The sequence below is a fragment of the Conger conger genome, chromosome 15 (genome assembly GCF_963514075.1).
Source record: "Conger conger chromosome 15, fConCon1.1, whole genome shotgun sequence".
In the NCBI taxonomy this organism is placed as follows: Eukaryota; Metazoa; Chordata; class Actinopteri; order Anguilliformes; family Congridae; genus Conger; species Conger conger.
In genome coordinates this window covers 27,039,223-27,050,569 of record NC_083774.1, presented here as the reverse complement: position 1 = coordinate 27,050,569, position 11,347 = coordinate 27,039,223, and the positions used below count along the sequence as shown (strand labels likewise).

The 11,347-nt window shown below is 49.8% G+C and overlaps 2 protein-coding genes across 3 annotated transcripts in view; one reads left to right on the top strand and one right to left on the bottom strand.

Moving 5' to 3' along the window:
- The window catches only part of LOC133110972 (Fanconi anemia group A protein), a 24,169-nt gene extending 21,915 nt beyond the window's left edge, over positions 1-2,254 (top strand). Inside the window, exons 35-40 of the mRNA XM_061221097.1 lie at positions 468-580; positions 699-843; positions 1,205-1,267; positions 1,387-1,486; positions 1,604-1,679; positions 1,995-2,254. Of these exons, the coding sequence (XP_061077081.1) occupies positions 468-580; positions 699-843; positions 1,205-1,267; positions 1,387-1,486; positions 1,604-1,679; positions 1,995-2,187 (690 nt within the window). The 3' untranslated portion in view covers positions 2,188-2,254. The remainder of the gene's footprint in view (positions 1-467; positions 581-698; positions 844-1,204; positions 1,268-1,386; positions 1,487-1,603; positions 1,680-1,994) is intronic.
- Positions 2,255-3,351: 1,097 nt separating this feature from the next.
- Positions 3,352-11,347, bottom strand: part of znf276 (zinc finger protein 276) — a 9,632-nt gene continuing 1,636 nt past the window's right edge. Inside the window, exons 2-12 of one of the 2 annotated variants that reach the window (XM_061221100.1) lie at positions 9,996-10,166; positions 9,368-9,665; positions 9,226-9,272; positions 8,743-9,087; positions 8,143-8,224; positions 7,378-7,461; positions 7,187-7,297; positions 6,980-7,055; positions 5,633-5,750; positions 5,445-5,544; positions 3,352-4,908 (exon numbers count right to left, since the gene is read on the bottom strand). In XM_061221100.1, the coding sequence (XP_061077084.1) occupies positions 4,656-4,908; positions 5,445-5,544; positions 5,633-5,750; positions 6,980-7,055; positions 7,187-7,297; positions 7,378-7,461; positions 8,143-8,224; positions 8,743-9,087; positions 9,226-9,272; positions 9,368-9,665; positions 9,996-10,166 (1,685 nt within the window). In that variant the 3' untranslated portion in view covers positions 3,352-4,655. Of the gene's footprint in view, positions 4,909-5,444; positions 5,545-5,632; positions 5,751-6,979; positions 7,056-7,186; positions 7,298-7,377; positions 7,462-8,142; positions 8,225-8,742; positions 9,088-9,225; positions 9,273-9,367; positions 9,666-9,995; positions 10,867-11,347 lie in introns of those variants that run through there. The other variant, XM_061221099.1, reaches the window with a different exon arrangement.

Genomic DNA, 11,347 nt, shown 5'->3' with positions numbered 1-11,347 from the left:
GTGCTAATGTATGTGTTTGTCACTGTATGCATGTGTGTGCATCAGTAACAGTGCGCTAATGTATGTGTTTGTCACTGTGTGCATGTGTGTGCATCAGTAACAGTATGCTAATGTATGTGTTTGTCACTGTGTGCATGTGTGTGCATCAGTAACAGTGTGCTAATGTATGTGTTTGTCACTGTGTGCATGTGTGTGCATCAGTAACAGTGTGCTAATGTATGTGTTTGTCACTGTGTGCATGTGTGTGCATCAGTAACAGTGTGCTAATGTATGTGTTTGTCACTGTGTGCATGTGTGTGCATCAGTAACAGTGTGCTAATGTATGTGTTTGTCACTGTATGCATGTGTGTGCATCAGTAACAGTGTGCTCATGTGTGTGCATCAGTAACAGTGTGCTCCTGTATGTGTTTGTCACTGTGTGCATGTGTGTGCATCAGTAACAGTGTGCTCCTGTATGTGTTTGGCAGTGCTGGTGGGCGCGGCTGGGTCCTGTACTAGTGTCCCTATGGCGACGACTGAGTGAAGACCCACTGCCGGAAGAAATCATGCGTTTGGCTGACAGCTACACCTGGGCCTGCAGGTAATGCATACACACCTCACACCACAGTCAGAGAGATGCATCAAGTAGTCTTTATAGTGGCATCGCACACTGTGGTGTGTCTGAGACACTGCATGTGTACTGTGTTTCTGTGTCACAGCGCGGTGAGGGCGGAGTCACAGCCCTGTCCCTCGGCCCCGCCCCTGCTCCTGGCAGCCTGTCTGCACCACGCCGGGGGGCGGAGCCTCAGCGCAGCGCTGGGGCAGCTGGGAAGGCAGAGGCAGGAGAGGGCTCACGCCGCGCAGGTGAGTCTGCTCCAAAATGGCGGATGTGGTGATGCGGGTGGTGTCGAACAGTGGTTCCCAATCCTGTTCCTGTAGATCTACAATCCTGTAGGCTTTCATTTCAACCCTAATTTAGCGCATCTTTTTCTACTAATGAGCAGCTCAGTTAGAATTGTTGAATGAGGGGTGCGTTGTTACGGTGGGAGTGAGAACCTACAGGACTGTACATCTCCAGGAACTGGGTTGGGTAGCAGTGATAGAAATGGTCTTTTGGTTGGTGTAGGTGGTGAAGTAACAGGTGATGTAGGAGGTGTTTTGGTTGGTGTAACAGGTGATGTGGGTGGCGTTTTGGACAGTCATAATGCGACTGGTGTTTCTGTAGGTGCTGGTGTTCCTGCTTTTCTTCTTCATAACGGATCTGCTCTCTGCCCTGCTGCAGAACCAGGTACCTACACACATTTACACGAGTACACACACACACACCCTCACACACACGCCTGTCATTGCTCTCTCTGAACATACCTGCAGGCCATGTTGTGAAGCACATGTGCGTGTACCCTGCAGGACGAGAGCGTGGAGAGCGCTCAGGGGGTGTGCGTACAGATCCTCTCACGCTTGGAGGACTGTACGGACTGGCTCCCTCTGTTCCAGCCGCCTGGGCCAGGTAAAACGGCACGTTTAACAGATACACTTCCACCATCAGTCTCTTTCTCCCTCTCTCCGTCTCACACACGTACTAAATTTATGCACCTTTTGTTGTCGCGCCTTCTCCCTGACAAAGAGCGAGGCTCGTGCCGGGAGGTTACCATGGTAACCACTGACAGACACTTGCGACTGATGCCGCTGGGCTTCTACAGGTGAGAGCCTCACTGCGACAGGAGAGAGTCCAGCTGTATACATGTACTGTAGTGTATGTGCATGGTTGTGTATACTACACACTGGGTCAATTACACAATTGTTTTGGCTTCAAAAGGTTTTGGATACTTCCCACCCTTTAATGAGCTTGTCTGGCGTATTGCACCCGATGAAAGTGCAAATATCACCTGGTCCTTTTGGTTGGCTCAATTTCACCAGGCAAGACTAGTCGAGCACAGAAAAGTATTTGTATCCAAAACGACTACGTAACGCACCTATAAGGTATGGTTTGGTCGTGTACGTGTGATGCCCTGCAGTGTGGTGCCACACCTGGACGGTGAGGTTTTGGGGAGGCTGGCGAGAGCCCCCGGATTCCTCCTCAGCGCCGTGCACTGCTACTCCGCCCTGAACGCACTCTTCCTGGACGGCTACACCCCCGTCCCCCCTGCAGACCCCCTGCCCAACCAGGTAACCCGTCTGTGTGCCCCTGTCGTTGGTGGTTTTGAGTAGTTTTGAGCAGGTGTGCGCCCCCGTCTGTGTGACTGTTTTAGGTGGTTACAGCAGGTCTGTGTGGCTGTTTGGGGTGGTTACAGCAGGTCTGTGTGTTTGGGGTGGTTACAGCAGGTCTGTGTGGCTGTTTGGGGTGGTTACAGCAGGTCTGTGTGTTTGGGGTGGTTACAGCAGGTCTGTGTGGCTGTTTGGGGTGGTTACAGCAGGTCTGTGTGGCTGTTTGGGGTGGTTACAGCAGGTCTGCGTGGCTGTTTGGGGTGGTTACAGCAGGTCTGTGTGGCTGTTTGGGGTGGTTACAGCAGGTCTGTGTGGCTGTTTGGGGCGGTTACAGCAGGTCTGTGTGGCTGTTTGGGGTGGTTACAGCAGGTCTGTGTGGCTGTTTGGGGTGGTTACAGCAGGTCTGTGTGGCTGTTTGGGGCGGTTACAGCAGGTCTGTGTGGCTGTTTGGGGCGGTTACAGGTGGACCCCCTGCGGATCACGGCGAGGGCTCGACAGGCGCTGTTCCGCATCATCGCTCTGAGTCCCGACGCCAGCGTCTCCCACAGCGTCAGGAGGCAGGTAAGGCCACGGCACCTGACGCACCAGCGACTGGAGAACCATCACCCACCGACTATCCATGCCGTGATTGACTGCGTATTTTAACATGTACTGGAGCCAACCGCTGTGGTGCTAGCGTGTGCAGTCTCGCAGCATGACCAGGAAATGAGCTTCAAAAAAGAGGCCCAGTTTTGGCCACTTCGTATGCAACTGCATTTCACATCAAACCCCTGACCTATCAAACCCCACTCGGTACTGTAACACACAAAGTCCCCCACATCCGCACACACTATCACACAGTAAAACCCTCACATTATCACCAGTGGTGTGAAAAAAAACCCAACTAAGTTTTGGCTCCCCAGCTGAGTCACATGATAGAGGTGTGCTCTGACCTTTGACCCCGTGTCCCCACCCCAGCTGCTGGAGGTGTGTGGTGACCTGGACCCAGAAGTGTCTGCTGCCCTGTCCTCACACCTGGCCCCGCCCAGCCCTGACCCCGCCCTCCAGGAGCTGGACTTCCTGTGAGCTATCGGCAGCGGCCGTGACCGTCTCCAGAACAGTGAACGCTGACCTCACGCGCGGCCTGGTCTCTGGGACCCGGAGTGAAATAACGCAGCACCAAGGAGCTTCCTGTATTTACATGTTTATTCACTTTATTTCCCACACTGTAGAGGAAGGCTGTTCTGCTGAGTCAGGAATTGGAATATAGGGCGCAGACCTGGGTGAGATGCGTAATTGTTTTTTTGATTCAAATGCTTTTCTGTGCTCGATTGATCTTGCCTGTTGCAACTGAGCCAACAAAGAGGACCGTAAGGCAGGGTTCTGAGAGCATTTCATAGGTTCCAATACACCAGAAAAGCTCAGTAAAGTGTAGAAAAAGTAACAATTACGTATTTGACCCAGGTCTGGGGTGGGGGTTGGGGGGGGATTAATAGGGGTGCAGCAGGAACATCTGCTTGCAAAGGATTTGCGCGCTGTTCTATACACAAATTCACAGACATTACTCTTCATTTTAATGTTCATAAACACACCTTGAACTCTATTGGTGAAAAGAGGAGGCTCCTAAAGTCGATAACAGACCAGGGTTAACTACGTAATTGTTCTGGATTCAAATACTTTTCTGTGCTCGATTGATCTTGCCTGGTGCAAACTGAGCCAAGCAAGAGGACCAGAAGGCAAGGTTTTGCACTTTTTGGAGAGTATTTCATAGATTCCAATACACCAAACAAGATTAGTAAAGCTTTGAAAAGTAATTGAATCCAAAACAATGACCTGTTTCACCCAAGTCTGATCAATAAGGTTCTTTTCACTGTTTTTTAACAGTGGAAACAGCTTCTGAATGCAGCCTTATCGTAACCGACACGACAAGCCAGTGGGAGAGACTTTCAGTACACCTGCTGGTAGCTCAGGAGATGTAAACAAATAATAAAACAACCGGCAACGTCATACAGACGTGACTCTTCATTAAGTGGTGTTGGTTTGCAGCGTGTGTGAGGAATGTGTAACAGTGTGAAGGAGCCGTCTAAGGGCTGTGTGTGGTATATGGGATATATGGTGGGGAATAGGATTCGTATGCTATGTGGGATAAAGGATGTGTCTGTGGGGATAGGGAGGTATGGTGGAGGGTTATTCTGTGGGGTACAGCGTTTGGGGTACAGGTTGCGGTGTATGGAGAGTTATTCTGTGGGGTAGGGGTACAGGATTTGGGGTACAGGTTACGGTCTATGATGTATTGGGAAAGGTTATTCTGTGGGGTAGAAGGTACAGGGTTTGGGGTACAGGTTACGGTCTATGATGTATTGGGAAAGGTTATTCTGTGGGGTTGAGGGTACAGGGTTTAGGGTACAGGTTCGAGTGTATGTGGTGTGAGACTGTCCTTAAGGTCACGGCGGGGTCACACGAGTCCAGAGTTCTGCTGCAGTCTCTGCCCATCAGCTGGGGCCAGAGTGTGGGCCCAGAGCCCCGGCCACAAACACCTCTATTTCCGGGGGATTGGGCGGCTCGCTGGTCCCGCCCTGCGTGAGCGGGTGCACCATGGACATGTGCACGTTGAGGTTGTGCGCCTTCTCGAAGCGTTTACTGCACTGCTCGCACGCAAACTCCAGCTCCGCCTCCGCCTTGTGCTTGGTCATGTGATACTTGAGTGACGCGCGCTGGCGGCATTGGAAGCCGCACACCTCACACCTGAAGGGACAATCACAAGATCATGATCACTATACCAGCCTTGCTGGGCTCTCTCTGTGACTCACTGTAGTGGCCCCTCCTCCCCCCATGACTGTAGTGGTTCCTCCCTCTCTGACTCACTGTAGTGGCCCCTCCCCCTCTCTGTCACTCACTGTAGTGGCCCCTCCCCCCTCTCTGTCACTCACTGTAGTGGCCCCTCCCCCCTCTCTGTCACTCACTGTAGTGGCCCCTCCCCCTCTCTGTCACTCACTGTAGTGGCCCCTCCCCCTCTCTGTCACTCACTGTAGTGGCCCCTCCCCCTCTCTGTCACTCACTGTAGTGGCCCCTCCCCCTCCCTGTCACGCACTGTAGTGGCCCCTCCCCCTCTGTCACTCACTGTAGTGGCCCCTCCCCCTCTCTGTCACTCACTGTAGTGGCCCCTCCCCCTCTCTGTCACTCACTGTAGTGGCCCCTCCCCCTCTCTGTCACTCACTGTAGTGGCCCCTCCCCCTCTCTGTCACTCACTGTAGTGGCCCCTCCCCCTCTCTGTCACTCACTGTAGTGGCTTGGCCCCTGAGTGGCGCATCTGATGCACAGACAGGTGCTTCCTCTGTTTGAAGGTCTGGCCGCACTGGTCGCAGATGTAATTCCTCACCTCTAGGGGGAGAGAGAGAGGAAAATGGAGTTAAAACCACACCGTACCCCCACACCCTCTATCCTGCGTGCGCCCCACCCCGTCCCTCACCTGTGTGGATGAGCTTGACGTGCCGCTGCAGGTAGCGGTCGATCATGAACACCTTGTTGCAGCCGGGGTGGGGACAGGGCCGCTCCCTCACCTCCTCATGGTGCTCCTTAATGTGCTTCTGCTCCAAATACCACAGCAAACACGCTAAACTCACTGAACACGCTCAACTTACTGTACATGCTAAACTCACTGGACACGTAAACTCACTGAACACGCTCAACTTACTAATCACACGCTAAACTTACTGAACACGCTAAACTTACTGATCACGCTCAACTTACTGAACACGCTCAACTTACTGATCACACTAAACTTACTGAACACACTAAACTTACTGATCACACGCTAAACTTACTGAACGCGCTCAACTTACTGAACGCGCTCAACTTACTGAACGCGCTCAACTTACTGAACACACTAAACTTACTGAACACGCTAAACTTACTGATCACACGCTAAACTTACTGATCACGCTCAACTTACTGAACATGCTAAACTTACTGAACATGCTAAACTTACTGAAAATACTAAACACTCATTACATTACATGGCATTTAGCAGACGCTCTTATCCAGAGCGACGTACAACAAAGTGCAAATCAAGTGCAAAAGTAGACCTGAGAGGACAGTACAGTTCCGAGTCCTAGTGTAAACATACAGAAATTCTGAACCCTTGAAGAGTACAATCAACATTCAAACTAGCATACCACTGTTGGCAGCTAGAATACAACAACAGCCAATAAAAACAACAATACCTATACAAGTAACGATATCTATACATAAGTGCCATTACGGTCTAAGGCTAATCACAGTGATTGTGAGTTGGGGAGGGAAAGGTGTAGCCTGAAGAGATGGGTCTTCAGTCTGCGCTTGAAGGAGGTCAGCGACTCTGCCGTTCTGATATTCACCGGGAGGTCATTCCACCACCGTGGGACCAGGACAGACAGCAGTCGTGAGCGTGAAGTGCAGGTGTGGCGAGGGGGAGGCGCCAGACGGCACAAAGTGGCAGAACGGAGGGGTCTTGTTGGTGTATAGGTCTTGATAAGGGATTGAATATACACAGGGGCTGATCCCTTAACTGCCTGGTACGCGAGCACCAAAGTTTTAAATTTGATGCGAGCCATAACAGGCAGCCAGTGGAGGTTGCTGAGCAGGGGGGTGACATGTGAATGTCTGGGAACATTGAATACCAGACGGGCTGCAGCATTCTGAACATACTGAACACATACAAAAAACACTCTAAACATACTGAACACACACTAAACATGCGAAAACACTGACCACACACAAATGGCACTGCATACCGTGCACACTATCACTGCACACAGGCATGCGCACACACACTGACCTTCATGCCATCGGCTCCACGGTACACAGCTGTGCAGCCCTGATGGGGGCACTTATAGATGTTGGGCAGCTCCTCTCTGAGAGGAGAAACAAAACAAACTCAATACCTTACTGCGAGCCTACACTGTGACCACTAAATGACCCCTCACTGTGACCCGACTGGCCCAGTCTCGCCTCACTGCGAGCCCTTTCCCTGACAGTGCCCCACCGCTCCGTCTTGATCTTTTTCTTCCAGCCCGGCTTGGGTCCCGGTTTCTTCCGCACCTTCGGTTCCTGGGGCTTCTTGGGCTCCCTGCCGCCCTTCTTGGAGGAGATGGCCCTTTGGGGAGCGGAGGGGGGTGTGTGAGCACAGTGTACACACACTCATTTTCATACACTGTTCAGTGAATGCTCTCTCACCGTTTCTCAGGAAAAGGCTCAAAGAGCTCGTCTGAAGTGCCGCTCTTCCTCTTCTCCTCATCTTCATCCTCGCTAGAAAAGTTCCTGCAGGGTCACAGACACAAATGTGGATCGGGTTTAAAAAACGCTCCTTATGTTTGTGCAAACTGAGCTAATGTCATAAAGAATGCTGCCTGTGATTGCCGGTCACAGAAAAACTGAAAGCCCATGACCAGGAAAGAGAAGGAAACGTGGGGCAAACTGTCACGAAACTCAAGCAGCACACAGGCAGCCTGACTACCCAGCTCAACCTGAACAGCTGCGAGCACTGAATAAACACATGAACTCACATTTCATTGTACAAGAGAATGTACCGTTGTTTTTACTGAATTAAGCTGCTTGTTTGTTGTAAATTTGCGGATTTTGCCTGGACCAGCACGCAGTAATAGAGGCAGATGTGGATTTCCAGATTTATTCATTTTTATCACTGGAAAATGACTGATTTCCATTCAACAGCTGCTTGCTGTGCATCAGTGATGAAACGGAGCTTAAGAAGGCTAAATTGCTTGCACTATTGCAGCACTTATTTCCTATCTGTTAACTGACCTTAACTGGGGTGCTCCAACCTTTAGTTTTATTATAGATTAATTGTAATGAATCAATAATGTTATTCATAATTACTTAATGCGCCTCTTCCCTTGTTAATCCGCTAAACCTGCCTCACTGCCCTGCCTGCTTTTACCTGGAGTTTACCTGCGCTGCCTCACCTGTGTGAGGTCGTCTTACCTGTCAGAGACGTCGCTGCCCCCTGCTCCATCCACAGGGTCAGCTGGCTCGGGCGTGGCCGTCTCCTCATTGCGCAGCGCTGCTGGCAACAACACAACTCAGTGACATCACCGCAGCGCACACACTGAGCTACAGCAGGATCAGGGTGTTGAGGTGGTATTACAGAAGTACCGTAACGGTACAAGGGTCAGTGTAGCATGGTTAGCATTGTTAATTTGCTTTAGCGATGTTGCACATACAAGTCTGGGAATGCTGTTAGCCATGTCTCGCACTATTGCTCAAATAAGAAAAGCAATGCTTTTATGTTCTGCTACATTAACCCTATATGGTGTAAGATCACAAATACGGGATTAGAAAGTTCTGAATTGAACATTTGAATGCTGATGTGCTGATCACTACTGGTAACAGAAAGCAATGGACTTCTAGAACACATTACAATATGTTTAGTTTAGGTTTAAGTTGCTCTAGACTATAAATTAAAAGTAGTGACGTAATGCAAATGTCTGTTTTCAGCGATGTGTAACAATAGTAATCGCAATCGCGGTATAGTAACATGTAAATATTGAGGTGCGCGTCCAGCCCCATTCATTAGGCACTCACCCCCAGGGCTGCTGGTGGTGTCGGTGCTTGAAGCAATCCGCAGGGCGGGGGCCGAGTTTTGGGGAGTGGCAGCGGGGCTGGGATGGGTTAGGGCTGCGCTCCCTGGCCTGAGTGCTGTCCCAGAGTCCAGGGGGCTGCTTCTCAGAGCCTGCTGGTCCCTCTCCAGATGAGTGTCCATCATGTAGCTGTGTCCGTCCACGCACCCCCACACCACCCGCACCGCCCCCCTGTACTGCCCCTCCAGCACCTCCTGCAGGCCGGGGCAGGAACTGCAGCCTACCGCATGGTGGTGTGTCCAGGAGACCAGGCTGTGGAGGCACTGGGGAGAGGAGGTGATGGGGAGATCTAGGAGGTGGAACATGAAACACAGAATAGGGGGTTCAGACACAAAAGACCCTGCAGTCACTGGTTAAGATTATTATGCTCTCAAGGTCTGAATGCCTTGGACTGTAACATCATTCTCTTCTGCGAATGTTCACTCACCAGACTGACGGGCATCTTCTTCAGAATAAGACCGCAAGGAATGACCCCTGAAATCAAAGCACAAGCAGAGGTTTCACGGGTAAAGAACGCTCTCATCGGGCCGCAAGCAGATACATTCCTTCACCAACGCCTTCTCCCTCACCTCTCCGTGGTGCTGTCGCGCGGGGAGGGCGACAGGTTGACCCTCTGGAGGAAGGGGAGCAGGACCCTGTGACACTTATAGAACTGCGAGTGACAGTTCTTGCAGACGAACTGTGACAGAAGCGGGTCGCGGCTCACCGGCACGCCCACAAGCCGCTGGAAGTCGGCGCAGAAGAGCGGCGGCGGGCTCGCGAGCTTCACGGACTCCCCCTGCAACCTGCCGAACGCCTGCCGCAGGCTGCGCGGGGAGAACGTGCCATGGCACAGTCTGCAAAATGCCACGCTACGTCGTCGCGAACCTGCACGGGATCGTAAGGCCAACGATGTCACCAAAGACACAAATACAGTTTGCTAGCTAGCCAGCTAACTGATACTTCAGTTGGTAACACCATCTGCCACTGACATTTTCCTGATGATATCATCTCGACAAGGTCTTTGAAAGCTGCAGCCAACTCTTAAAGTAGGTTAAGTACACAGTAGCTACTTGTCCATGCCTCGGCGCATCAGTTCTGCTGCAGCAAACTAGCTAATCAAAATATGGTAACTTAATTTATGACACAGCTAACTGTTTTCTGAATAAGCGCTCTCCACACCGAGCTCAGTGCAACCAGCGGAACCCGGCGACATACCTCTAGTCTTTGATTCATTCTGGACACCTCCGGCCGCTCCTGTCTCTGTCGCTGGGATTGTGACAGCGCTTAGTCGTCCTACGCCAGCGCTGTCCCCCGGGCTACCGTCCCTGCGGCCACGACTCTTCTCGGACCTCGGTCTCCCTCGTCTGCAGGGTCGCTTGCTGCCTCCTGGTGAGTGTGCGAGCCTGGTCATGGGCGAAACAGCGGCCAGCCGCGCGCGCCTATCTCTTTTCATCATAAGTGCTAATGTTGTAAATGCTAAGAAGGTAACGTTTAATTCAACACTTCTCTTCAATTTCCCTTGCAAGTTAAGACAGGCAAAGCTACATGGGGAAGTACAGTTAACGTTAGCTCCAGCTAGATAAAAAGTTTAAAATGTGCACTTTTACAGAGTAAATGTATTTAGTCCAAATTATTATTTTCCAAAATGTATGTAGTTTGTTCCTGTAAAAACAATAATAAAGTAAAATTCAGTGGGTTCTGATTAATTGCATTTTCGTAAATTTGATTTTCAGACCCAAGCTAGCTAACTAGCTTACTCCCATTTTAGAAAGAGACATCTGAAAGTAAACAAGTAGATCCGGAAGTGGTTTGTGGGAAGACGAAACATCAAGAAGAAACAAGCCAATAAAATCAACCTACATTTTTATCAGCGCCATCTACTCTCTTCAAAGTGAACTGCAGATTAACTTTTTGTTCCTGCTCATAGAAAACTGGAAATATAAAACTGTCGACTCACTTTATTAAACGCACCAATTTCATTCATGCAATTATCAAATCATCCCATTGTGTGGCAGCTGTGCAATGCATAAAATCAGGCAGATACGTATCAGGACACATTACAACAGTGGTATGCATCTCTGAACATATAACGCATCAGCGACAGCTGCAGAAGACTTAATAAGTCTAACATATACGTCTAATAAATACCTAATTAAGTTCTCGCAGAGTGTATAAACTTTTTAGGTTAGTATTTTATCTTTCATTTTATATTTATGTTTTTCCATGTATTTATGTATTTACATGTTAAACGTTTTGCCTGGCGTATTCTTGTCTTTGCGAGTTCACTAGGTTGATGTGACAAATAAACTATTGAATTTAATATGAATCCTCAACAAATTCGCAGTGTTTTAAAATACTTTAAAATCAAACGGGATAACTTCGAATCTTTGTACGATTTGAATAACAGGAAAGAGGAGGTGCATTTGGTGCTTTAAAAATAGTAGAAATAGTCTACACTATGCATGTTTCTCTATAACTGGAGCCGATTCTAATATTCCAAATAATAATACATGGATTTCCTCATGTGTCTTATAAACATTTAACCTTCATTCCCGCATTTTAAAACC